This window comes from Orcinus orca, chromosome 4 (genome assembly GCF_937001465.1).
Source record: "Orcinus orca chromosome 4, mOrcOrc1.1, whole genome shotgun sequence".
NCBI lineage: Eukaryota > Metazoa > Chordata > Mammalia > Artiodactyla > Delphinidae > Orcinus > Orcinus orca.
Genome location: NC_064562.1, coordinates 46,383,250 through 46,409,703, shown reverse-complemented (window position 1 = coordinate 46,409,703; position 26,454 = coordinate 46,383,250). Strand labels below are relative to the sequence as shown.

The following is a 26,454-nucleotide window of genomic DNA, read 5'->3' as shown; positions in this document are numbered from 1 at the left end:
TAGGACTGTTGTTTTGCAAATATGACAAGTGGTCATTGTTCAGAGTTACCAGATGCTCTGGTATCTGTGTGAGTTAAGTTCTCTAAGGCTACAAGGAATTGAACTGCATCTAGGTTCCCTTGGTAAGTAGGGATTCATGATACACAAGAAGTAAAAGAAAGAAATAGTCTCAATCAGGTATAGCCACGCTGTACAGAGATTCAGGACACAGCTAGGGACTCAGCTGTCTAGTCACTCCCTCAGCATCAGACATCCATTGCTCCCTGTGCACATTTTCATCCTAGTAACTCTTTGCCCTGCCTTTCTGCCTCTACTGTTCTTGACACCACCAAGAAACTTCTCTTCCCTTACCACATGACGTTTGTCTACTCAAGGTTTCTATTTGCCCATGGTTTCTGGCTGTTATTCTTGACTTGTGTTTTGTGCCTTATTTCTGGGGGCCTTTCCACTTCTTTGTTACTCTTGTTAAAAAATTCTGTACATCTCACTCCCTAAGAGAAGATTCAATGGGCTCAGAAAGGCACTGTCTAGTAGAGAGCCTTCTTTTGGGCAAAGGTCTCCCACCAGGTCACCTTGTAGACAGCTGGCCACTTATAGTCAGATGCCAGCCCTGGTGCAGTCAACTGTAGCAAGAGTGATGGCATCATGTAATGTGCAGTGGTGACCCATGCATTAGAAATCCATCAGAGGACCTATCAACTTGGCTCTCATAAAAGGACCAGGCATACTGAGTGGCTCACACACTACAATGATACAATAGCACCTAAATGAATAGAAAGCTAAATTCTGAACTCTTTGCAGTATTCTAAAGTTAATGGTGCATGAGAGAACATTGAATCAGGATCAAGAATTCTAAGTTCAGCTTCTGCACTATTAAAACATTGTATCTGTTTTTCTGTACCCTACTGTGTCTCAAAATGCATAAGGTAGTTTTCAACTTGCATCAAAATAATTTTCATATTTTTAGTCTAGTTTCCTGCAAAATACCTGGGGTAGAGGAGAGGCGTGGGAGGCTGTGTGAGACTCATGTAGATAATTCTAAAATTATAAAATACTTCCCCAAATTCTAACAATTGAGAGCTTCATTTTTTTGGCTTGATTTTTTTTTTTTTTTTTTTTTTTTTGCGGTACGCGGGCTTCTCACTGCTGTGGCCTCTCTCATTGCGGAGCACAGGCTCCGGACGCGCAGGCTCAGCGGCCATGGCTCACGGGCCCAGCCGCTCCCCGGCATGTGGGATCTTCCCAGACCGGGGCACGAACCCTTGTCCCCTGCATCGGCAGGCAGACTCTCAACCACTGCGCCACCAGGGAAGCCCTTGGCTTGATATTTTTAAATTAAAAAATTTTTTTCATAGAGTGAAGGAAGGAGAGATGTAACAACAATATGACTATTAGGGAAAGTGATGCCTACTAAATGTTATTACTTAGATAAATAATCTGTCTTTATAGTGGATTTTGTTTACTTGAATTGCTCTGGAAAATTATAGATTTCATAAAAAGCGACTTATTAAAATCACGCTGGAAGAATTTCTCTCTCAACACAGTTCTTGCTATTAGATAATCTCACATCACTTTCTATAGTCGTCTTTTACTGATTTGAAAGAACAAGCATTCATATGACTAATTTGATAGCGGTCTTGAGGATGATGCAGGTGGAGTTCAAATAGCCACCTGGTGTCAGCTACATCCAGGTATACAGTGGCTCGAAGAGAATCACTGCTCCATGGGTGGAGCAGAACAGAGGTTTAAAATTCAGTGGACACTGCACATCACAGGCTATGCAAAAGGAGCTACAACTATTCAGTACTAAAAATATGCGAACACACAGTTGGCATTTGTTATGGGGAAACAGTATGTTTTCGGGAAGCTTTCTGACTTTTGAGAGCTATGAAATAATACATTCTAACTGTATGCATTAAGGTTAGGGTTAGAGTCAATAAAACAGAAAAATAACAGTGGTTTAAATAAGATAAACATTTATTTATCTCCTATGTAGAAGCAGTCTGGAGATAGACAATTCTAGGACTGGCATGACAGCGCCTCAAAACTTTCAGGAACCCAGGCCCCTTCCTGCTTATTTTTATGCCATCGCTCAGATATAGTCCTGCCTAGACCAAGATGGCTGCCCAAGCTCCAAGGATCAATCTACACACCAGGCAGTAGGATGGAGTAAGGGACTAAGATTGGCATGAGCCATCATTAAGGAGATTTCCCAGCAATGTCACATAGGTCTGCCTATGTTTCATTGCCAAGAGGAGAGCTGAGAATGTGGTCTTTACGCTGTGTGCGTTATACCTTGCTTAAGGCCAGGGTTCTATTCCTAGGGAAGGCGGACATAATAGAAATTGGAAGGCAAACTAACAGCTTGCCCATCCTAGCTTTCTCACTATACCTTCCTTAGTGCCTTTGTCAGATAAAATGAACGATGATTTGATCCAGAATGGCAGCTGTTTCTGTTCTTGTGCATCTATGACACCACACACTGCAGTAATAGTTACAAGAAGAATGTATCCATATCAGAAGAGCACTAAAAGATTTTTTAAAAAAAGAAGAAACAAGATTTATGTTATCAGGTATTCATTCCTTGCCAATGTTGACATTTTAAGCTTTTCTGTGTTTTATAATAATATTTTTTAGTTCATCAAGGCTTAATTTCATTCTTATCTGGTTTCAGTGTATAAGAAGAGTCTTGGAGATGAAATTAGTTCTGAAACATCTGGTGACTTCCGGAAAGCTCTGTTGACTTTGGCAAATGTAAGGTTTTATTTTTTACTTTTTAAGTCCCCAATAAGCTGCATGGTCAATAATAGTTTTTAGGGTGTTTGAAAATAACCAAAGTGAGACGATGAGATGGCAGTTTTCCTTATGAAATGATTTGTTCATCTTACGTTTGCATTGCCACCACGCAGTATAATATTTAACCACCCTCATAAAGGTATAACATAGTGATGTAACCAAAAAATCTTGTTTTGGTCAGTATATGAATTAAATGTATTTTGATCAGGTTTCATAATACATTAGAAAATTTTCTGCACATTCATCTGGAAGGAAAATAATTGTTCATTTCCATTTTGTCTCCAGTTTTAAGAACATGTTGATTTTCTTCTGGACTTGAAAGAATATATATTTCTTTTGGTAGCACTTAAATTAAGTAGGAAGCATGATACAGATGAATTATCTTCAGAGATGGGTATATCAGTCTCAGGATTAAAAAAATGTGGCTTGCTGGAACTTCATCCTTGCCCTCTTTGGAAGAGCTGCTAAACCATTCATCACCATGTGACCAAATGAGACCACACCTTGCCGTCTCTTTTTAGGAGGGTCTTGGTTTTATAAAAAAGGTGGTGAGGTCAAGGATGAGATAGAGTCATAGGTGTGTGTAAGAGAGAAAATGATTTAAGCCGTATCTCAACAGCCTCTTTCAGCTGATTTAAACAGCCCTTAATGTGTGAGAAAATCCCAACAACCATCCCAGCCTGAGGGTTAAAGCAGCACTTGGCAAAGTGAGGCATTATGCCACTAAGGAACAGTTTATCCTAATTATGGTTTCAGTTGTTTCCAATGGTGACAACCTTATGACGTTTGAACCTACACACCCAAACTGATGAGGTATCGCTGCAAACATACGATCCCCCAGGTCTGTATTCATAAGTGCAGATCTGCTTGTGTGCATGTGAGCACACACGCCCACAGAAGGCAGTGGAGAGCAAGGCTCCTGGGCAGGGTTTCAGAATAAGACCTGGAGTCTGCTGCTCCTCTGCTGCCTGCTAGCTTGATATGCTGAGACGAGTTACCTTAAGTCAAGCCTCAAAGCCTTCATTTCACATCTGTTCAATTAAAATAATAACAGTACCAGCCTCAGAGCGTGTTGAGAAGATTAAGAGAGAAAGAGTGTGAAATACTTAGCACAGAGAAAGTTATCACTACGTCAGTACGTGGTGGTGCTGGCTTATTGTAATTAATACCAGTGATCATCAGCGTTTTTATCTTTGGAGCAGAGTGAATGATGAAAGGAGAACAAGAAGGCAGCTAACTAGGGATGACTAGTTAGAGCAGAGTAGCAGCAGCACTGAAAGAAACCGAGAAAAGAAATCATGCAAAAATCAGGCAGGCCGGGGCTTCCCTGGTGGTGCAGGGGTTAAGAATACACCTGCTGGTTCACGGGACATGGGTTCGAACTGTGGTATGGGAGGATCCCGCATGCCGCGGAGCAACTAAGCCCACGTGCCACAACTACTGAGCCTGCGCTCTAGAGCCCATGAGCCACAACTACTGAAGCCTGTGTGCCACAGCTACTGAAGCCCGCGTGCCTAGAGCCAGTGCTCCACAACAAGAGAAGCCACCACAATAAGAAGCTTGCGCACCGCAAGGAAGAGTAGCCCCTGCTCGCCGCACCTAGAGAAAGCCCGCACACAGCAATGAATACCCAACGCAGCCAAAAATAAATTAATTAAAAAAGAAAAAAAAAGAGTAGTTTAAAAAAAAAAATCAGGCAGGCATACAAAGACCTAATGTTTGCAAATAGGAACAAATGCATTTTTTAAATTTTTATTTATTATTTATTTATTTATATTGAAGTATAGTTGCTCTACAATATTATATGTTACAGGTGTACAGTTTAGTGATTCACACTATTTAAAGGTTATACTCCATTTATAGTTATCATAAAATATTGGCTATATTCCCTGCGTTGTACAGTATATGCTTAGAGTGTGTTTTATACCTGATAGTTTGTACCTCTGACTCCCCTACTCCTATAATGCCCCTGCCCCCTTCCCTCTCCCTGCTGGTAACCACTAGTTTGGAACAAATGCATTTTTAAAGTATTATAGCCAAATGTTTCATTCGCCTATAATTTGCAAAATAATTCAGGCAATCTTCTTTTCCTTCTCCGTCTCCCATCTTGCTATAATGTGCTGAATAATTTGTGTACAAGCACACACACTTAGCCACAGAGCCTTCAACAGTAGAGTTAGTGGGGAATCTTTGAGGTTTTGGTTTATTTTAATAGACTTTATTTTCTAGAGCAGTTTTAGATTTGCAGAAAAATGCAGCAGAAACAACAGAGAGCTCCCATATGCCACCCCCCATCACAGATAGCCCTGTTGTTAACATCTGCACTAGTGTGGTACATTGGTTATAGCTGATGAATGAATTAGATGATGAATGAATGATAAAAGAATTAGATGATGAATTAGATGATGAATGAATGAACTGACACATTATTATTAACTAAAGTCCATAGTTTACATTAGGATTCACTCTTCGTGTTATACATTCTATGGGTTTTGACCAATGTGTAATGTCTTGTGTCCACCATTACAGTATCATACAGAATGGTTTTACTGCCCTAAAAATCATCTGTGCTCCAGCTCTTCATCCCTCTGTTTCTCCCTCTGAACGCCTGGTGACCAGTGATCTCTTTATCTCTATAGTTTTGCCTTTTCCAGACTGTCCTATAGTTGGAATCATACAGTATGCAGGCTTTTCAGACGGCCTCTCTTCGTGGCTTGATAACTCATTTCCTTTTTATCACCGAGTCCTATTGCATTGTATGGATATGCCACAGTTTATTCACCTGTTGAAGGGCAGCTTGGTTGCTTCCAAGTTTTGGCAGTTATGAACAAAAGCTTCTGTAAACATCCATGTGAAAGTTTTTGTGTGGACATTAGATTTCACCTTATTTGGGTAAGTGTCAAGGAGCACAGTTGCTGGGTCGTATGGTAAAAGTATGTTTAGTTTTGTAAGAACCTGCCAAACTGTCTTCCAAAGAGGCTGTCCCATTTTGCATTTCCAACAGCAAGGAATGAGATTTCCTGTTTTTCCACATCCCTGCCAGCATTTGGTGTTGTCACTGTTTAGAATTTTAGCCATTCTAATTGGTGTGTAGGGGTATTGTTTTAATTTTCAGTTCTCTAATGGCCTATGATGTTGAGCATCTTTTCATGTGCTTTCTTGCCATCTGTGTATCTGATGTCTATTCAGATATTTTGCCCATTTTTAATTGGGTTGTTTGTTATCTTATTGTTGGGGTTTAAGAGTTCTTTATATGTTTTAGATACCAGTCCTGTATCAGATATGTGTTTTCAGATATTTTTCTCCCAGTGTGTGGCTTGTCTTTTGATTCCATTCAGACATTTGAGTTTTCAGGGGAGGAAACTGCGGCTCAGAAAACTGTGTGATTTGCTACAGGTTTCATGGCTAGTCGGTGCCAGAACGAGAGCCCCAAGTGCCTGACTCTTTTGTGCTGCGTGGTTGCCACTGAAGAAGCAGCTCTAAGATGCCCTGCTGGTTGGAATGCCGAGTGATGGAATTTTTATTTTTAAAAGGATTGCCCTCACTTTTATCTTCCCTGTCTAGGGCAGAAGAGATGAGGGTCTGAAAGTGGATGAACAGCTGGCCAAAGAGGATGCCCAGGTCGGTAACAGAGCAAAGAAAACATCTCCTTTAACGATTCTCCCTCCTGACTGCGTTCTCACTTCTACGGCACCAGCCGGGGTCATGCTCTCTCCTGTCCTGTCTGGAGGAGAAGCCTGACACCTGGGGATCCCCTAACCCCACCTTTCTTCCTTCCCCAGTGGTGGTTATTATTCCCCCGGCTCCTGCCACACAACTGTCAGATTTCCAGTCCACTAAAAGTGAGAGACACGGATTATCGATGATCTCAATGACCTGTAAAATAAACTTGCCCCTCTTCTCATTCCACCTCCTCAGAAAGAGACAGAATTGGGTCTGTAATAACATTTAAGTCTTCTCCCTTGTCCAACAGATTCTGTATAATGCTGGTGAGAACAAATGGGGCACGGATGAAGATACGTTCACTGAGATCCTCTGTTTAAGGAGCTTTCCTCAACTGAAACTGAGTACGGACTCGCATTACAATCCTTTTTTGCATTGTATTGTTTTGGCAAATATTTCAAGGTTTAACATACATAGTTCTGGAAAACGAAGTGAAAAATCGTGAAGGCTGTCCCATTTTCATGTACAAACATTTCAGGAAACAACCTGGGGGGTGGGGGTGGGAGGGATGGCAGGGAGAAGAGAGGAGCAGCTCTCTGGGGTGAGAGCAGAGAGGAGGGTTCCCGTGGGATGGAGGAGCCTGACGGCACAGCTTCCAGCCCATCTCTTGCTTAGTTAGCCACTTTCCAGGAAAACTAGGCATTGCGGGTGAGTCTTTGTTAATGCATTAATGCAGATTAACATTCAGCTTTTTCTGATATGAAGGTACATGGGTGAGGGGGAACACTTTTTATCAGACCAACTATTACATGGAACACCTCAGCACCCACCCCTTCACTCATGCATCTCTCTGAGTCATTCTGGAAGCAACGGCACCCAGAAGCCCAGATCTCCACTTACTAGGGACATCTGACTGTGGCTCCCCAGTGCTGGTCTAGAGAACAACCACCGTGATGACTACGCTTATGCCGAGTTCATGGGAAAATGAGGAAACTTGGGCATTAAAATTTCATCCTTTTTATAAAACAATGGCAGTAGTATATTATAGTTGCTTTATTGATGTCTTTATTTGAAAAATAAAGACCAAACAATCCTAGATCTCTCTCCAAATTTTCTTTTTTTGAAATTCACTTGGAAAAAATATACTTGGCTTACAAAGTATGCCTACATGCTTGGTGACGTATGTACAGGTTTTGCTTTTGGGCAAATGTTGATCAAGTACTTTGAATGCCTTCTAGTAAGTATGAAGTAGGCTGTGCTGCCTTAGGGAATGATTGACTCAGCACAAAATCTTCATAATTAAGATTTCTTTAGCAGATTTAAAACATATTTGACTCATGACCACATTATTGTTTCCCAGGTGCTGCTATAATTTAAAAGTAGCCCACCTTATTAGATAAATTATTTATCTGTTAACCTTTCAGGCTATTTTAAATGCTTACAGCCTGGGAATGGGGAGGGAAGAGAGGAGAGAGAGAGAGAGATTGATCATTGAAGAAAATGGCCTGTGAAGTTCAGGTTTTATTGCAGATGACATTTTTTAAAAGTAATGAAAAAACAAAAACTTCTGTGCTGAGTTTTTGATGTGTTAAAGGAGTTTTTGAGCTTGCCACTTAATAACTTGATTTGCTGCCTATCAAATCAAAAACCACAATATATTCAAGTGTGGTCAACTGGGATACTTTAAATATTTTTGTGGTGCTGGTTTTTTTTTTTAGCATTTGATGAATACAGAAATATCAGCCAGAAGGACATTGAGGACAGCATAAAAGGAGAATTGTCTGGGCATTTTGAAGACTTACTGCTAGCCATAGGTAAGCCCCTGAGTGCTTATAAACTGAGTTACTTATAACTCAGTTACTTATAAGCTTATAAACTTATAAACTGAGTTACTTTGCACTTGTTTTAAATAAATCTCAAGATTAGCTCTTTTCGTCTCAGAATCCTGACTGATTTCATCCTTACGCTTCTCATAGACCTCAGCACCGTCCACGGTACACACAATATGCTCAACAAATATTGTTAAATGGATGCCGGAAGAAGTTATCTTTTTAGGTCTTCCTTTGCCTTTTAACTCTGTATTTGTCTTGTTACCACGTTTGGATCGTCAACTCCTTGAGAGATAAAAATATTACGTTCTTGCTGGCATTTTTATGGAGCCTGTTGAAAACACGGACCTAAGCCCATTTGGTAATTCATCGTATTTGGTTATTTTTGGCAGTGGCCTCCCAAAGTTAAACTCAGGTCGGAACTACAGGTCTCCTCCCTCTTGGTGATGCAAACAGGGAATATCAGAAAGAAAATAAGTCACAGACTGAATCCGTTCCTGGAGAGACACATGGATTAACAAGCAGACAAAAACACGGTTATATAAGCTGATCTGTCTTCTCAATCAGGTCTCTGCAGTCTGTGCTTTTAGGAACCCAAAGAACACCTTGCAAGAAAGATTGCATTCAGAGAAATGAGACACTCTTGGAAGACAGGATTCAGTGACCATTCTAGTCAGAGTCAGGCAATTAACTCTGAGTGCTCGTACACACACAGAATCCTAAATAGCAATCCTAACTTGTTATGAACAATCCTAAGTTGTTCAGAATCCTAAATACCCAATGTTGGGTGGCTATTGGGCTTGCTCCAGGCTGCTTCTCCATTAATGCCAGGGTAGGAGTACCTGTACTCCACACAGCCTGTCATTTCGCCGATGAAAAATCATATCTAACGTCCATCATGATAATTAATAGCTTCTACGGTGAGTTAAAGATAGCTGATGTCTGAGGGTAACCTCCTCCGGGGTGAGCCTCTGATTCATCTTTCAAATGTTAGTTACCATCTCTGGAGGGTGAACTCCCCATTAGGGTGCCTCAAATTGTATTTTCAAATAAACACTAGTCAGGCACCTAGCTCAGCATTGTGCTAACCTCTTTACAAATACCAACCCATTTAAGCCTCGTAACAGTCCCATGATTAGGGACTATTATTCCCCCCGGGGCAAACCTGAGGTACCAGAAGGTTAAGTTCCTTCCCCAAATTGCCCAGGGAAAGTGTGGTAGAGCTGGAATTCTAACCTAGGCACTTGGGCTCCACAGTCTATGATGTCAACCAACCCCTCCAATGCGCTGCAGCGTAAACAGAGACTGAAACCTGCATATATCACACAGTCCATGCTCAACTATTGATATTTTAAATTGCAGAAAATATCCCAGGGAGCAAGCACTCACTAAAGTCTGGGCGTTTCCTCCACATATGTTATTTCATTTAACTTCTGAGCCTCTCTTCAGTGCCAAGAATAGGACTGTTGATCCAAATGCCGCTTAAAATATATGACTCTGATTGATTTGCTAAAAGATAGGCCAAGAAGGAAAACAAGCTTCTTCTTCAATTAAAAATATGCATCAGGGACTTCCCTGGCAGTCTAGTGGTTAAGACGCTGCACTTCTACTGCAGGGGGAACAGGTTCAATCCCTGTTCGGGGAACTAAAATCCCACAGGCGTACAGCGTGGCATGGCCAAGAAAAAAAAAAAGGAATTAGAGATCAGCCTCCATAATTAGCTGTGAGAATATTCCAGTGGCAATGATATAGCCAGTTAATTTTTTTCCATTTCTTTTTTTTAATATTTATTTGGTTTTTATTTGTTTTTTATGTTTTAATTTTTTTGGCTGCATCGGGTCTTAGTTGCGGCACGTGGGATCTTTCGATGTGGTGTGCAGGCTCTTCACTGCGGCGTGCGGGCTTCTCTCTAGTTGTGGTGTGCGGGTTTTCTTTGTCCAGTTGTGGCACACGGGCTCCAGAGTGCATGGGCTCAGTAGTTGTGGCACGCGGGCTTAGTTGCCCCATGGCATGTGGGATCATAGTTCCCTGACCAGGGATTGAACCCATGTCCCATGCATTGGAAGGCGGATTCTTTACCACTGGACCACCAGGGAAGTCCCTCCATTTCATATTTTAATCTTTACATCAATTTTGCTGCTTTTTACCTTGCCTGCTGTAATATTTGAAAAACTTTATTGAGATGTACAAATTCTCACTTCATTGAGCTAAGAAGCATTTTTGGAAATAGACATTGAATTATGCACTAAATTAGGCCTATAATATACATTATTTTTTCAAGTAAAAGAAAGACCTTATAATTTAAAGTTCAAGATATGTCACACTTTCATTTTCTATTTCAGTCTACCATTGGAATACAACAGTTTTTTTTTTTAATCTTTATTGAACTATAACTTAAGTACCATAAAACTCACCCAAAGTGTGCAATTCAGTGCTTTTTAGTGTCTTAACAGAGTTGTGCAACTGTCACCACTATCTAAGTTTAGGATATTCCATCAGCCCCCAAAGAAACCCTGTGCCCCTTGACAGTCACTCCCCACTCCTCCCCAGCCCCCAGCCCCTGGCAACTACCAGTTTACTTTCTGCGTTGATAGATCTGCCTGTCCTGGCTATTTCATATACAAGGAATCTGATACGGTATGTCAACGCATAGCTTTTGACGTGAAAAACCGTCTGAGTTCTAACATCTTAGAAATGCATGGTAGGAAGATTGCTAGCTGTCAGATCTGGACTTAGATAAGGAGAGGCTTTATTCAAAGAGACTATTTCAATAGGGAGAATAGTTGAGTCTCAGAAACGTACAAGAGTCTGAAAATCAAACAGAAAAAGCTTTTCTTTTATGGGGAGGAGATAAACAGACCTTAGCAGAAACTTTCAAAGGGAAGTTGGACAAGCAAGGCAGCATAATCGTTGGGGGTTGACAGGAAATGTGTCTCGCTGTGTCAACTGGTTCTCAGGACCAGCTGAAAAGGGGACACGTTCTGCATTTGAACACCTGCTCAGGCTGGGGGGCCAAGCTAGGGTTCAGGGGCCTGTGTGGGGGAGGTGAGAGGCCTGAGTAATGGTCAAGAGAACACAGAGGGTAAGAAGCGGGCAGCTGTGAACACTGGGTCATCATAATGAACTTCAGTGGACTCCCTGATTTTTAGGAGTTTCCCTGAGTTTCCCTGCTGGGGTTGGGTCTTAAAGCAAGCTTCCTTATGCTGCATATGCCACCATCTCCCCAAATATTCCTAAGGAACAAATCGTGTGTTTAAGAACATAAAGCAGAGAACAAGATAAAGGGTTATGAAAAGAAAGGATTCTCTGCGTTTAGTCTGGGGTGAAGGAGATGATTGAAAAGCTTAATAGCTTAAAAGTGGGCATAAAACTTTCAATCAAATGATTAAGTCTTGCCGAATATTACTTTGAGAAAAAAACAGGTAATATCAATTTGCATCCTTGATTTCTTCTCATACAGCTTCAAATCTATAACTGTTTTCATGTTTCTCCCAGATTCCATGTTTCTAATATATTTCTCTTTCTGTTTCCCTTAAATCACTTACACAAAAGGCCTTTTAGCTTTCCTTAAGAGAGTCTGAAAGGCATCATGAGAAAGTCACTATTCTTGTTCTGTTCTCCAAAATTCATTATAAAATTCCTTCACTTTCGGTCAGATTCCTACCTAGAGATCAGATTTAAGATGATAAAAATAATTGTGTTGCAATAAATAGATTTATTCCCTACAGACTTTTCTAGTCCTGGCTGTTTTCACGTTACTTAAAGGATAATTAATTTGCTTATGTTTTTGCCTGTTATCTTTTCCTTATTCTGCTTTACTTGTTATTTCAAAATAAAGAATTGAAAGATTGTAGTATTTTTTTGATGACTGAATTTAGATTATAGGTGCTGGTTCTAATGTAATTAATCAACCTATAAATTCTAATCCAGTCATTTAAGAGAAAATCTTTCCATTGGAAAAACTGGTTTTAAACTGAGCTGCAGTGCCCTTGCTTACCTAATGTGTTATTTGGAGCAACACCTCTGCAGTCTTTAGACCCAAGCTATTCATCAGTAGTCAAAGATGCTAGAAATGGAGCAATGGTACACCCTAGGGAGTTATCAATGTAAGCGTAGGTGTTGGTGTGTCTGGGATCTGGAAATGAGTCAGCGGCTGTGAGAGTTTCTTTGGCAGGTAATTTTATTTTCCCTGTGGCTAAGGATAATTACTGTGCTAAAGTTCCATGCAAGTATGACATTATAAGGCTTTGAAATTCAGGTTAAGCATTCATTCACTCTTTCATTCTAAAGAAAAGCCAGGAATGGGGAGGAGAGTGGTATGGTTACTTAAAAAAAATTTTTTTAAACCTATTACTGTAGATTAATTCAATTTCTATTAAATGAAACTGAACATTACTTTGCTTTTTTATAACAGTCTGTTGTGCAAGGAACACGCCTGCCTTTTTAGCTAAAAGACTGCACCAAGCTTTGAAGGTTGGTCTGGAAATTTCATATATATTCTTAACTTGCCTCAAGGAGAATGTAAAAATATTGCTTAATGTTGATGGAATTTCGTATTTCTTTTCCACCTTGATGAGTTCTCTTCTGTAGCTAATGTGTCTACTAATTTGGCTCATTGGTTGTTAATGAGTATCCTCATCATTACAGACGTAGGTACACTGAAGTGTTGAGTAAATCATTTCCCCCACTTCACAGTAATGCGGGCAGTCGACTTGTTTTAGGATGACAGACCTCCAGCGTGAGCCAGTAGCCTCTCAAAGCTGCCTTACTTAAACCAAACTGCGTCAGCGGCCTTTCATGATACAGAAACCCTGTGTTTTCTCGTCTGCTGCCACTGCTGGATGGGGAGCTCCAGGAATCTGTTCAGGAGGTTTTCTTGCTCTTTTATGTCTTTAGACCCTCATACTGAGCCTGGCACATAGAAGGTGCTTACTTCAGGTTCTTCCTGGACATTTCCTGTGGAAGTCCATGTGCTCCTACAAGGCTGTGTCCAGAGTAAACACATCATTTTCCTCACCTCACCTCCCACCCCAGTCTTGCCCCCCATCCTGTGTTCAGTCATCTCAGTGGATAACCCCAGCAGGAACTAGCCTTGCCCAAGTCGCTGAAGTTATGCCTTTCCTCCCCAGCCTTGTTCCTACACATCAGCCACAGCCTTCTTTCTGTTTCTTGACTGTGCTGAGCCTCTTCCCATGTCAGGGTCTTTGCATGTGTCGTCCTCTCTCCTCCAGGTCTGCCTATGGCTGTCTCCTTCTCATCTCTGAGGTCTCAGCTCAAATGTCACCTCCTGGGAGAGGCCTTCCCTCACGACACCGGTCAGCTGGCTTCGTTTCACTCACACTCCATCCCATCATTCTTATTACCATGTACTTGAGCAACTTGTTCATTGTCTTTACTGTCCATCTCCATCTATTAGAACGTAAACTGCATGAGAACAGAGATATCATCTGTGTCGTTCACTACCATACGCACAGCACATGGCACAATGTCTGGCACATAGGAGGTGCTCAATAAGCATTTGTTGAATGAATGAATAAATGAATAGTGTCAATATTCACCTAACCGTTCAGCGAGAAATGTTACACTTCCCTCTCCTTCATTCTCCTCAGATGATATATCATTAAGTTTTGTCAGTCAACCTTTATGAGCATCTCTTCAATCTATCCATTTTCTCCATCCCTACTGCCATTATTCTAGGTCAGGCCATCATCATCATCATCTTTCTGTCTCTGTCTCTCTGTCTCTCCCCTTCTCTCTCTGGTTATGTAATCATCTCTGGATGGGTCCCAAAGCTTCTAGTCTTATTCTGTTATCTTCATCCCACCCTTGCCCTGCAGTCCATTCTTCATACTGTTGCTGTCAAAGGAATTTTTTGAAACCACAAATCTGATCTGATCTCAACACTCTCATGTTTAACAGATTGCAGTAGTTCTTCACACTTGGGATAAAGTCGAATTTCATTTCACGGTTTACAAAGTCTGGCCTTTCTAGACATATTTCTTGCTGTTCCTTCTGATTATTTATGTTCTTGCCCTAAACCATCACACATGCTGTTTCCTGTGTAGGAACACTTGTTTTCCTCTCTGTAAGAACTCCATTCCTTCTTCCCCTGGCTGATTATTTAGGCCCCAGCTTCAATACCACTTTCTCTAACAGACCTTTCCTAATCTTTGATCTACCTTAGGCCTCCCGAGCATATGCTCCCATAGTACCCAGTCGTTCCCATATGTCAGGTTTTATTGTAATGGCCCATTTTCTCACCTGCATCCTTTACAAAATTGAAAGTTTAACCGGGGCATCTCATCTCTGGTTTCAGCATTTGACAATGTGATGGCACAAAGTGCTCAATAAATATTTCTTGAATAAATGAATGTTGGTGTTTGATGAAAAATGAGTGAAGGAGAGTCACTGTGGTTGAATATTTTGTGTACCATTATCTAGGTCCTGTAAATATAGTTCTATATGTTGTTTTGTGAGCAATGAGATTGGTATTGTGGACACTTGCATTTCTCAACAGGGCGCTGGGACTGATGAGTTTACTCTGAACCGAATAATGGTTTCCAGATCAGAAATTGACCTTTTGGACATTCGAGCAGAGTTTAAGAAGCAGTATGGCTATTCCCTACGTTCAGCAATTAAAGTAAGTCTCTTCTTATAAATAGCAAAACATATCATGCCTCTCTCTACCCATCCTTTTTCCCTTATAATTCTCAAAACATGGAGATATGTGACTTAGGTTTCGCTCTCTTGTCAGTGTGTAAATGTGTTTCCTGAGTTTAAAAGAGTAATAACAAAATATCGCTTAAAGACAGTGATTATTTTTCAGCTCTAAGATCCCAGGCACATAAAAGACACTCAACATTTTTTTCAGGTTTAGTGGCCACTAATTTTTCTTCTTTTGTGAATTGCATATGCAAGTTGCTTAACCTATTTTTTATATTGCAGTATTTTAATTTATTTCAGTTTTTCTTTCTGACAATAGAAGAAAAGTACGTATTTAAAATTTCTTCTTTGTTTGACTCAAAAGATAACATCGTTCTGCACCTTGGAGTTCTTTTTATTTCAGGATATAGGAAGCTTTGTCATTCTTTTTAACAGCTGCATATCATTCCATTATTTGTATGTTTGTACCTATCACATCAACAGATGTTTCAAGTTTCTTGCTATTATAAACAACGCTGCAATACGCATATACAATTTCATAAGGTACAAGTGTATCTGAGGGATAAGTTGTCATGAGTTGGTAGGATTGCTGAGACAGATGTAAATATATCCATAATTTTGGTAAATATTACCAGTTGACTTCCACTGCACCTCAGTTAGTCAACTAGATTCATTCACCAAAATCGTTTTTTTTTTGTTTTTTTTTTTGTTTTTTGTTTTGTTTTGTTTTGTTTTGTTTTTTGTTTTTAATGAGAGCTGTTGTTTTTGCACTAAACCTTTGCAGGAAAAGATGCATGCCTAAGTTGAAATAGAAAACTTATTCAAAAAGGCAGCTGTCAGGCTGTGCCTGGGGCTTAGCACAGATTCCATCAACTGCTCATACTCAACGAAATTTGAATCAATCTGACACATTACAATAGTTTCAATCAACAGAGAAAGATACAATAACGTTAACCAAATTGTTTTTCCCAAGGCAGAAAAGGAGAGGCATATGTTTTATAAAGATTGCCAGTAACAAGGTTGAAACACGAAGAAAGCCTTCAGTTCACCCTTGGCAAACTAGGAAATTCAGTTAACTGGTGGCTCTCCCTGCCCCCCTCCATGGTCTGGGTAATTGAGGCTTATTGTATTAGGAGACATTTAAGCAACGTGTATCTTGACAGAAAAGAAAAATCCATTGCTGCAGAGTTCAGTGTGTAATTTAAAATTATCTAAGGTTTCTTTACTTCTGTCACCTAACATACATTATCAAGTAATCTCATTACGTTTTCAAGACTGACGAATAGGATGTTTTCAATGGTTAAAATTCTGTAATTCAGGAGCTAGAGTTCCATTTTGTATATCGTCTCAGCCTTGGGTTCCTCTTCCTTCCGCCTTTAATTTAGACATTTCTCTGCTCATTAACACCTTTCTCAAATGATGACTGGAGGGGAGGAGAAGAGGAAGAGAGTAGGTGAGAACAAATCTGTATTTCTTAATAATAGGATCTTAATTTAAAAATTGGATGAAATTACAGTTTTTGGTAGATTTCCTTTATCAACAAGTTGAGTAGCTATTTAATAAATAGCATATTTCCAGGGTCTTTAAAGGAAAATATAATAGCTACCTTCAGTTAATTCATAATCTATGTGGAGACTGAGGTGGGCATAAATAAAACAATTACAAGATAATAATATGAGTTACCACAGTATTCTGCCTAATAATATTTCATATTGATAGTACATACTAAAACGTGAGATTATAAATGCAAAAAATTTTTTTTTAAAAAAGAGAGAATAAAGTGGCTGACATAAAGAAATAATATGGGGCTTCCCTGGTGGCGCAGTGGTTGAGAGTCCGCCTGCCGATGCAGGGGACACGGGTTCGTGCCCCAGTCCGGGAAGATCCCACATGCCGCGGAGCGGCTGGGCCCGTGAGCTATGGCCGCTGAGCCTGCGCGTCCGGAGCCTGTGGTCCGCAACGGGAGAGGCCACAGCAGTGAGAGGCCCACGTACCGCAAAAAAAAAAGACGTTTGGGATTAGATAGGGAATATTTCTTGGGAAATGGGTCTTGAGCTTGCCTTTCAGGTGAATAAGCATGTGTTAAGTGCCTCGCATGAGCCAGGTGCTATGCCGGTCAATAGGGTCTCAAAGGGGAATGCTCTAGAAACATATATATGATGAGAAGTAGGAAGATAAGAATTAATGAGGCACTTGATTGATTAGGAGTCTACCTTGGGAATATGGAAAAATAAAATCTGAGTGGCAATATGCATTCAGTTGAAAGGAAGACTTGAGATCACAGAATTCGTATTCCATTCATTCCATTTAAAATATTTACTGACTGTATATTATGTGCCAGGTTCAGGATTACAATTATAAGTAAAGAAAAAAGTTTTCTGTCCTTGTGGAATTAGAAATAAATGTAAAATTACAACCATGTTCAATGTAAAGGAGATTGTGCTATAAGATCACATAACAGGAGGATTTGACCTATAGGAAGGTTATGATTCAGATCTAAAAATGACTAGACTTAACAAGGCGAAGGCTGTGGGGGTCAGAGGTCAGCAGAGCCTTCTAACAAAAGGAATTGCAAGTGGAAAGATCTCGTGGTGGAGGAAACATTAATGAAAATTGAGGCTGGCGGGACCAGATCATTCAGGACTTTTTCTGACAATGTCTAAGGATTTTGTCTTGCTTAAGAGCGATGGGAGGCCAGTGAAGTGTTTAAATTTTAAGCACATAGTGTCATGACCAGAAGTATATTTAGAAAAGATCCCTGTGACTGTGGAGAATGAATTGGACATAAGATAGAAGGTATGTGGGGTGATGAGTTACTATATTCGTCATATTAGAGTAGCTCTGACTGTAACACAAAATAGTGATGCAAAGATACTGGTAATACAAAAGGAGGAAAGAGCAAAGACTCTAAAGATATCTAGGAGTTAAAACTTAAGGGACTTGGTATGAACATCTTGGTGTGAGGAGAAAGGAAGGGAAGGGGTCGAGGATGATTCCCAGGTTTCTAACTCCCAGACTCATAACAAACGTGGCATCTTGTACTGTAAGCCTCAATCTCACCTGGTATCTTTTCTGAAGCAAGATCCTTTTTTGGCTAGCCTAGGCGAGAGGAGCTGGGAAACATACTCTGTGGGGATGTAGTTCATTTCACTTTCTTAAGTCAGGAAGTATAGTTTGGTGTTAAGGAGCCAGGTTAACTGGGTTCGAATCCTCCCTCTGCATTTATTCTCTATATAGTTTGGGGCAAATTTCCCAACCTCTGTTTTTCTCGTTTTACTTATCTGTTAGGTGGAGCTACTATGGTATCTACTGTACAGAGTTATTATAAGGGTTAAAGGAGTTAACCCTTAGAAGAGCAAGTGTTAGATAAATACTAATATAAATATTATTAAAACTATAATTTCCTAAAGTTTTGTGAGAAAAATAAGATTATGTAATATTAGGTAATTGATGCACTCATTTATTTTAAACCCAAATTGAAATTTAATTGCAGTATATCAGGAAGAATTTAAACATCATATATTATAAAGAAGATGCTAGGCTGGAACAGGATTACACTCAGGTGTGAATGGGTGATGGAATTACAGGTGCATTTCACTAAATGGTACAGGTCATGAGCCTTACACGCCAGTGAATCCCCTAGTGCTGTGCGATTTGATTCATTCATGGTCCCCTCATTATTTACGCCATGTCTGTCCTTCTCTCCATCGGTCCTGTCCCTTACAGTCAGATACTTCTGGAGACTATGCAATCACACTCGTAAAGATCTGTGGAGGAGATGACTGAGTCAAGAATGTCATTTCTAAAGGCTGCCTGCTCCCATGACGGACTTTTCCCACAGCTCTAATTACTTCTTTCTCGCAGTATTTACAAGTACAAGCAAGTGTCAAGGGCAACCTGTTTTCCTAATAGAGATTTTCATTGTTCCATAATAATAACAACAACAAAGTGATTATTATCGTAGAACATCTCATCATAATGTAGCCGTTTATAAATGAAATTTTTAAATGACATTAAGGATCAGCTAATACTATCCAAATTATATTTCTGCTTTGGAAGTGAGACTCTTTGTTCAGTTCTAAAACATAAAATGCAAAACAGTGTAATACAAGTTCTTGCCTCTGTAAAAGGTAATCTGTTGTTACCATCAACCAGCATTGTTTGGTACCCGGCACTGACAACTAATGATATTTTAAAACATGTTTTGGTTATAAAGCTTTTGCTGCTTCCATTTGTCTACCGTCTTATTAATCACATTCATCCTTAAGAAAGGAATAAAAACGAAGATGTATGTACTCCTGGCTTCCCCTTTCTCGTCTGATCAAGCTAGAGCAGTGGCAATGCATAATAATTTATTTCAGAACACATCTGCTGAACTACTGATCTAACCATTGCCCATCTGAATGGCAAGCACGAATTGTGGTCGTTTCATGTTAAATACTACTTTCCCAGAAGGGGTGTTTAGAATCAAGTTTCTAAGATACGCTTTTCCTCTAAAATAAGTTGCCAAAACTACACATTTCAACAAATCTTTCATGTTACCTTTGAAAGGGACCTAGGATGAAATACCTAGACTAAAAGGAAATATATAAGGTAAAAAATTCTAGTTGGAGTTATTAGCCTGAACTAAAATAGAAATGATAGCTGTATGAGAAACAGTGATGTCCAGGACTTTTAATCAGTGGATTCCACTGGTCAACATTTCTGAGACCTTGCAGAAAGATGGAGAAGTTATTTCTCATTCTGAGATGCATATGGGAACAAAGCACAGGGATTTAGAATCCACATACCAGGTTTTGACATCTTGCCCTACCATTTACCACCCTGTGATGCTGGGAACTACGAAACCCTGCTAAACCGAAGTTTTCTCATCTTAACAGCACTTACCTCTCTCATAGGTTTGTTTTTTTAAAAAAAAGATGAAGTGAAATGATGCCTGTGAAGCACTTAGCCCTGTGCCTGGACGTGGCAAGTGTTCAGTTACCATGTTATCATTTATAATTACCAAGCAACATCAAAATGATCATGACAGCATTGCAACCATTCTTCAGTAGACTTCAGTTCACCTACCATGTGACACACCCTGTGCTAAGTTAAGTGTTGGGTACACCAGAGGAACGAAGACTCGTTTCCTTTGCCCAAAGAGCTTAAAATCTGTTTAGGGAGAGAGACCCATGTGGTGGAGGCTTAGAGTACAAGGGGAGGTGACCGGTGATAGGCAGGGGCTAGATTATGAAGGTCTCACAGACCATGCTAAAGAGTTTACAAGCAAGAGAGAGTCATGGAAGGAGCCTTCAAGGAGGATTTCAATCAGGGAAATGATTTTTTGGTCAAATTTTTGATCAAGGAAGAGGAATGTGTGGGAGAAGAAAGCTAAAGGCAGGGAGCCCACTTGGCAAATTAATTTTCTAATCAATACTAGACGCGTCAGTCTGAGCTAAGATAATGGCAAGGGAGAAAAGGGGGGGGGGAATATACACACTCAAGTATTTAGGAGGTAAAATTGACAACACAATAATCAAAAGGGTCAGGTGTCAAGTATACCCTCACGATTTTGGCTTAAGTGATTTGGTAAGTAAGTGTCTCACCAAGCAATAAGTCATTGCTAATACTCATTGAGTGCTTACTGTATATCAGGCACTATGTTAAACAGTGTAGTATAGGATAAATCATTAATCCTCAAGGAACTTTCCAATGTAGGCGTTAACTCACAGATACAGGAATGGAAGCTTAGAGAAATTAAGTAACTTGCCCATTGGAAGAGCCAAGATTTAAACCCAAGCAGCCCAACTCACAGTGTCCAGGCTATTAACCACTATTTTGCCTTAGAATTTATCCCATTGCAAGGCCACTGTTCTTTTCAACCCTAGAACTTAGTTATTGGAATGCAGGGATTTTTGTCTGTTGCATTCACTGCTATATCCCTAGTGTTCAGAAAGTGCTTGGCATGTAAAAGGCACTTATCTATAGCATTGCGTGTCATGTATTTTATTTATTTTGACTGCTACATATCACTCCATTGTGTAAGTCATATATTCATAAGTATAATTTCTAGGAGGCCACAAGATTGCCCTGGGGGAAGTAGGGGAAGCATCATTTTATCTGGATCCCTTCCCTTTGTGCTTCTTGAAGGGATGGTGCCCCACTATGGCTACAGAAGTAGCCTTCATCTCCAGTCAGTAAGGGGCAGAGTGTAACATGAAAAACACAAAACTAGGAAGGCCTTGGGTTTTTCTCTTTAACGGGTTCTGATCACCAATTTCCCATGTTGGGCAGCGGTTGGGGTGGAGATGAAGATGGCGAGTGGGTCCCACACCAAGAAGCAATGCTCTGATACCAGCTGGATGTCCTGCAATTCCGCTCAATTCTGACACTGTCTACCTGGTGCTAGCAAACCCCATAGGTTAAGGGCTCAGTCCTATAAGACTACCCCCCTCTTCAGGTACCAGTCAAGGTTGTCACCTGTGCTTCTGACTGACTGGCTAAAGATTGGAGTTTCCATCAACCTCCACCTTGGGTGTGACCAATTTGTTAGAGTGCTTCACAGAAATCAGGGAAACCTTTACATATGTTTAGCAGTTTATAGTAAAAGAATATGGTAAAGGATACAGATTAACATCTAGATGGAAGGGATGTGTAGGGCAGGGTGGGTGGGAAGAGGTGTGGCGCTTCCATGCCCCATCCAGGCCCACCCCCCTCCATCCCCCCTGCCCAGTACCTCCATGTGTTCACCAGCCCGGAAGCTCTCCGAACCCCAGACTATTGGAGTTTCATAGAAGCTTCATCACATAGGCTTGAGTGATCATTAACTCCATTTTCAGCCCTTTACCCTTCTCAAGAAAACGAGGGGCAGGGCTGAAAATTCCAAGCTTCTAATCATGGCTTTGTCTTTCCAATGACCAGCCCTCATCCAGGAGCCACTCAGAGTCGCCTCCTTAGCAAAGACCAAATATTGGGACAAAAGATACTCCTAATGCTCTTACCACTTAGGAAATTACAAGGGTTTTAAGAGTCCTGTGCCATGAATGAGGGGCAGAGACCAATATATATGTTTTCTGTTATCTCACCAGGGATTCACTGTGTACCTTGTCATAAAAAAGGATAGCTACTAAACCATTGTGAAAGTCAATGTAAATGTTATACATCTCTAAATTCCTAGTCCAGGTCCCTAGTCAGAGTAGGTACATGACAAATCTTAATGACAATTATTTGTAAAGTGGGGTTGTAGATCTTTCCTGCCCTTTGCACCAAATAGGTTGATGTAAGGAGCACAGGAAATAATGCTTGGAGCTACTGTGAAAAGTATTGAATGCTATTCAAACATGATGTAGAATTGGTAGTAAAATTATCATTTTTTGTTGTATATATGAATCAAGGACTTACTACGTGCTGAGTACTATGCTAGATATTTTAGATCTCATTTATTCTCAGAGCATGGTTATGTGTGTCAGTGTTATTGCCATTTACAGATGAGGAAAATGAGGCTCAGAAAGGTTAGGATACTAGCCCAAGGTTACACAGCGGGAAAACCAAGGTGTAGGATCTAGGTCAGATGGTATTTGTGCATGAGTGAGTATGAAGAAACATAAGAACATGAAGGGAGTGGTGATCACTGGACAGAACCCTGCAAAGAGAAAGGAACTTTGAGATAATGAAAGGCTCCAAGGAAAGCTCTCCTCCAACCCCTCTACTCTCATCCTTCTTGCCTCCTATGCATTGGGCCAGCTGGTAGCTGCTAAAAGTATGTTTCTGATGATTCTGATGGAACGTGGTTATCTCAAGATGGAAGGTTGTTACTGACCCTTCCAAAGAACTGCAATATTTATTTAAATGTTTAAATACTACATGAGAATGAGAGGGGCTGTATAGGGCACAGGACAGTGCGTGGTTTAGTGCACGGGCCCTGAGGTCATGCTGCCCAGATCTGTGACTGTAGGCAAATTACTTGACCTTGCTAAGTCACCTCTTCCTCACCCTTAAAATGGGGACAGCGGTAGTTCCTATCTCATAAAGTTATTTTGATCATTAAACAAGAAAACATTTGAAAGGTGGTTAGCACAGAGTTCTATCGGTAGCGGGAGCGGAGAGCGGACCCCAGAGAGCCCCGAGCAGCCTCACCGCTGCCGCCGGCCTAGTTACCGTCCCAGCCCGGGAGGAGCCGCAGCTGCCGCAGGGGGCCCCAGTCACCGTCGCCGCAGCCACAAGCAGCGAGGCCGAGACCCGGCAGCCGCCCGCCGCCCCCCGCCCTCAGCGCTGCCGACCCCAAGCCCCGCACAACTGGCAGCGGCGGCGCCGGGCGCGGCGGCCCGGGCGGCCTCACACCGGCGGCGCCTGCCGGCGGAGACGAAAAGACCATCGCATCGAAGGTTTTGGGAACAGCAAAATGGTTCAGTGTGAGAAACGGGTGTGGTTTCATCAACAGGAATGACACCAAGGAAGATGCATTTCTTCACCGGACTGCCATAAAGAAGAAGAACCCCAGGAGGCACCTTCGCGGTGTAGGAGATGGGGAGACCGTGGAGTCCGATGTCGTTGAAGGAGAAGAGGGTGCGAAGCAGCAAACGATGCAGGCCCTGGAGCGGTTCCAGCGCAAGGCGGTAAACGTGCCGCAGACCGCGACCACTAGAGCTGCTCTCCACGTCGCAGCGGTCCTCCACGTCGCAGCGGTCCTCCACGCAACCTCCAGCAGAAGTACCAGAAGAGTGAGAGTGGGGAAAAGGCGGAGGGATCCGAGAGTGTCTCCGAAGGCCAGGCCCGACAGCGCCGGCCCTACCGCAGGCGCAGGCGCCCACCTTACTGCATGCGGAGACCCTATGGGCGTCGAGCACAGCGTTCCAACCGTCCCGTGCAGAGAGAGGTGATGGAGGGTGCGGACAACCAGGGTGCAGGAGAACAAGGTAGACCAGTGACACAGAATATGTATCGGGGTTATAGACCACCGTTCCGCAGGGGCCCTCCTCGCCAAAGACAACGCAGAGAGGACGGCAGTGAAGAGGATATGGAAAATCGAGGAGATGAGACCCAAGGTCAGCCGCCCCCTCAACGTCGGTACCGCCGCAACTTCAATTACCGACGCAGACGCCCAGAAAACCCTAAACCACAAGGTGGCAAAGAGACAAAAGCAGCAGATCTACCAGCTGAGAATGCGTCCGCTCCCGAGGCTGAGCAGGGCGGGGCTGAGTAAATGCTGGCTTACCATCTCTACCATCATCCGGTTTAGTCATCCAACACGAAGAAATGAATATGAAATTCCAGCAATAAGAAATGAACAAAAGATTGGAGCTAAAGACTAAAGTGCTTGCTTTTTGCCTGTCGACCGGATAACTAGAACGATCTGCGTTACCTATGCAGCATGGGGTTTTTATTATTTTTACCTAAAGACGTCTCTTTTTAGTAATGACAAACGTGTTTTGTTTTTTTTTAAAAAAAAGCCTGGTTTTTCTCAATACATCTTTAAAGGTTTTTAAATTGTTTCATATCTGGTCAAGTTGAGATTTTTAAGAATCTCATTTTTAATTTGTAATAAAAGTTTACAGCTTGATTTTTTCAAAAAAGTCAACAAACTGCAAGCACCTGTTAATAAAGGTCTTCAATTAAAAAAGAAAAAAGAAAAAGATGGTTCGTATAGTGCTTAGCGTATGGTAAGCCCTCAAAAAATGTTAGCCCAGATCATATTATTATTAGTGTATTATTCAAGGGCCATGTTTTTTATTGCCTCCAATTTCCACAAGGTGGCAGGTCGAGTTCAAAGTGGACCCCATGGCTCTGTGTCCCAAAGGCAAAACCTATTTTTAATTGTTTCAGAATAACTGGGACAATTATGAATTGTTCAGAAACATCTTCATTGTCTATAGAATGTTTGGCACGGTCCAGGCATCTTACTGTTGCTGAAAAACCCTTCTTAATGGACCATATGGATGATTTAATTTAATCCTCTGTTTCTCACGATTCCCGGCACCGTCTGCATTTACATGAAATGTATATTAACTCTTCCAGGGATCACCTGGCTGAGTACATTCAAGTCATCTCGTCATGCACTAAGTTTAGTCCCTGGAAGACTGTGAAGAGGAGACAACGAGCAAGCTGGAAGGAGTCCTGGTCTCTGTGACTGGTGAACTGCAGAAGGCAGGAGATCTGTACACCTCATCTTAGAGTGACAGGGTGTTTGCTCATGAGGAGCTATAACAGGGCATATTGAGGGAAATGTTTCAATAGTAGAATTCAGACTTTTCTTCTATGTATCTATCCTCTTTTTCCATTTCCCTAATTTCATGTCATATTGCTAACCTCCAATTTCTACAATTTTACTTTGTCTTTAACGCATTGGTTTTGGGGTCAGATCACACTGGGTCCAATTCCTGACTCCACTACCCATGATGGCAGTGATTATAGCAGCACATATTTGACAAATACTTCTTTACACCGCCATTCTTTTTTTAATTAATTTTTTAATTGCGGTAACATTGACTTATATAAGTTTCATGTGTACAGTGTTATATTTCTACTTCTGTATACCCTACAACATCAATTCTTTACCTGATAATAACAAAACCTACCTGAAAGAGTTGTGAGGATTAAATGAAATAAAGCACATGAAGGATTTAATTCAATCAGAAATAGTTACTAGTAATTACAATGGCATAGCCTTGCCCAGCAAGTGGCAGATAGAACGTGTTCAATGAGCATTTGTAGAGTAAATAAATGATACTTATTTTAGTACTTCACAGTGATAGTAACTCTTAAGACTGGCCTTGGATATCTTCAAGGGAAACGCTCACTGAAATCAGTGTGATCTTGTCAAATGTGTTCTCTGATTATGGGAGTCCAGTGATATATAAAGCTCCCCAGGCTTGTTTCCTGCCCACCACTCATAATTGTGACATGTGAGCATTCAAGTTACTTAACCTTTCTGTGCCTTGATTTCCTTATCTGTAAAGCCAGGGTGGCAATAGCATTTAATACTTCAGATTCAGATAGGTGTGAGGCTTCAGCAAGTCAGTTTAGGTAAAGCCCATAGCACAGAGCTTGCCATACCTTAAGTGCTCAATAAATGTTAGCTGTTATCCTCTGGCTCGGTTTGGAAGACCTGCCATTGCTTCTATTTGATTCACTTGGGGGATTTTGGGATGTTGGAAAGTCAACGCTTCTAGTTTGTAATTAGGAAAGAAGATAAAGCAGACCTCTTGGCAATTTCCTGCGTATGAAACCTTGTGTTTTATGAACCACGGAAAGTACCCCAAATTTCTTCTCAACCCACCCCAGCAAATTGACAAATTCGGACCTTTCCCACCCACTCTCTGTACATCTCCCGTGGGACTATGAAAATAAAGGAAGTATTCGTTGCTTTGTGCATAAGCTGTTTTCCTAGTGGTATATTTCTTCTAGTTTCGACAAACTCAAGCTTTCTGCCAGTTTTATCTACCAAAGGGTCAGCCCTGCTCCGAGACCAGAGTTTGCCTGTTTCTGTGGATTTTGCAAAGTCAAAAGTGGGAGAGAGGCAAAT

At 41.2% G+C, this 26,454-nt stretch overlaps 1 protein-coding gene, 1 non-coding gene and 1 pseudogene across 3 annotated transcripts in view; all 3 read left to right on the top strand.

Annotated features, from left to right (window-relative positions):
* ANXA3 (annexin A3) overlaps positions 1 to 19,180 on the top strand; it is a 57,518-nt gene extending 38,338 nt beyond the window's left edge. For both annotated transcript variants that reach the window (XM_049709408.1, XM_004280169.3), the window contains 7 exons: positions 2,675 to 2,754; positions 6,361 to 6,417; positions 6,770 to 6,863; positions 8,178 to 8,273; positions 12,703 to 12,761; positions 14,806 to 14,928; positions 18,678 to 19,180. In XM_049709408.1, coding sequence (XP_049565365.1) covers positions 2,675 to 2,754; positions 6,361 to 6,417; positions 6,770 to 6,863; positions 8,178 to 8,273; positions 12,703 to 12,761; positions 14,806 to 14,928; positions 18,678 to 18,737 — 569 coding nt within the window. In that variant the 3' untranslated portion in view covers positions 18,738 to 19,180. The remainder of the gene's footprint in view (positions 1 to 2,674; positions 2,755 to 6,360; positions 6,418 to 6,769; positions 6,864 to 8,177; positions 8,274 to 12,702; positions 12,762 to 14,805; positions 14,929 to 18,677) is intronic.
* On the top strand, positions 9,861 to 9,933 carry TRNAR-UCU (transfer RNA arginine (anticodon UCU)). Its single transcript has one exon. It is a non-coding gene; the product is annotated as a tRNA-Arg (tRNA).
* A 1,918-nt stretch (positions 19,181 to 21,098) lies between the features above and the next one.
* Positions 21,099 to 24,565, top strand: LOC101273306 (Y-box-binding protein 1-like; annotated as a pseudogene).
* Positions 24,566 to 26,454: the final 1,889 nt, after the last annotated feature.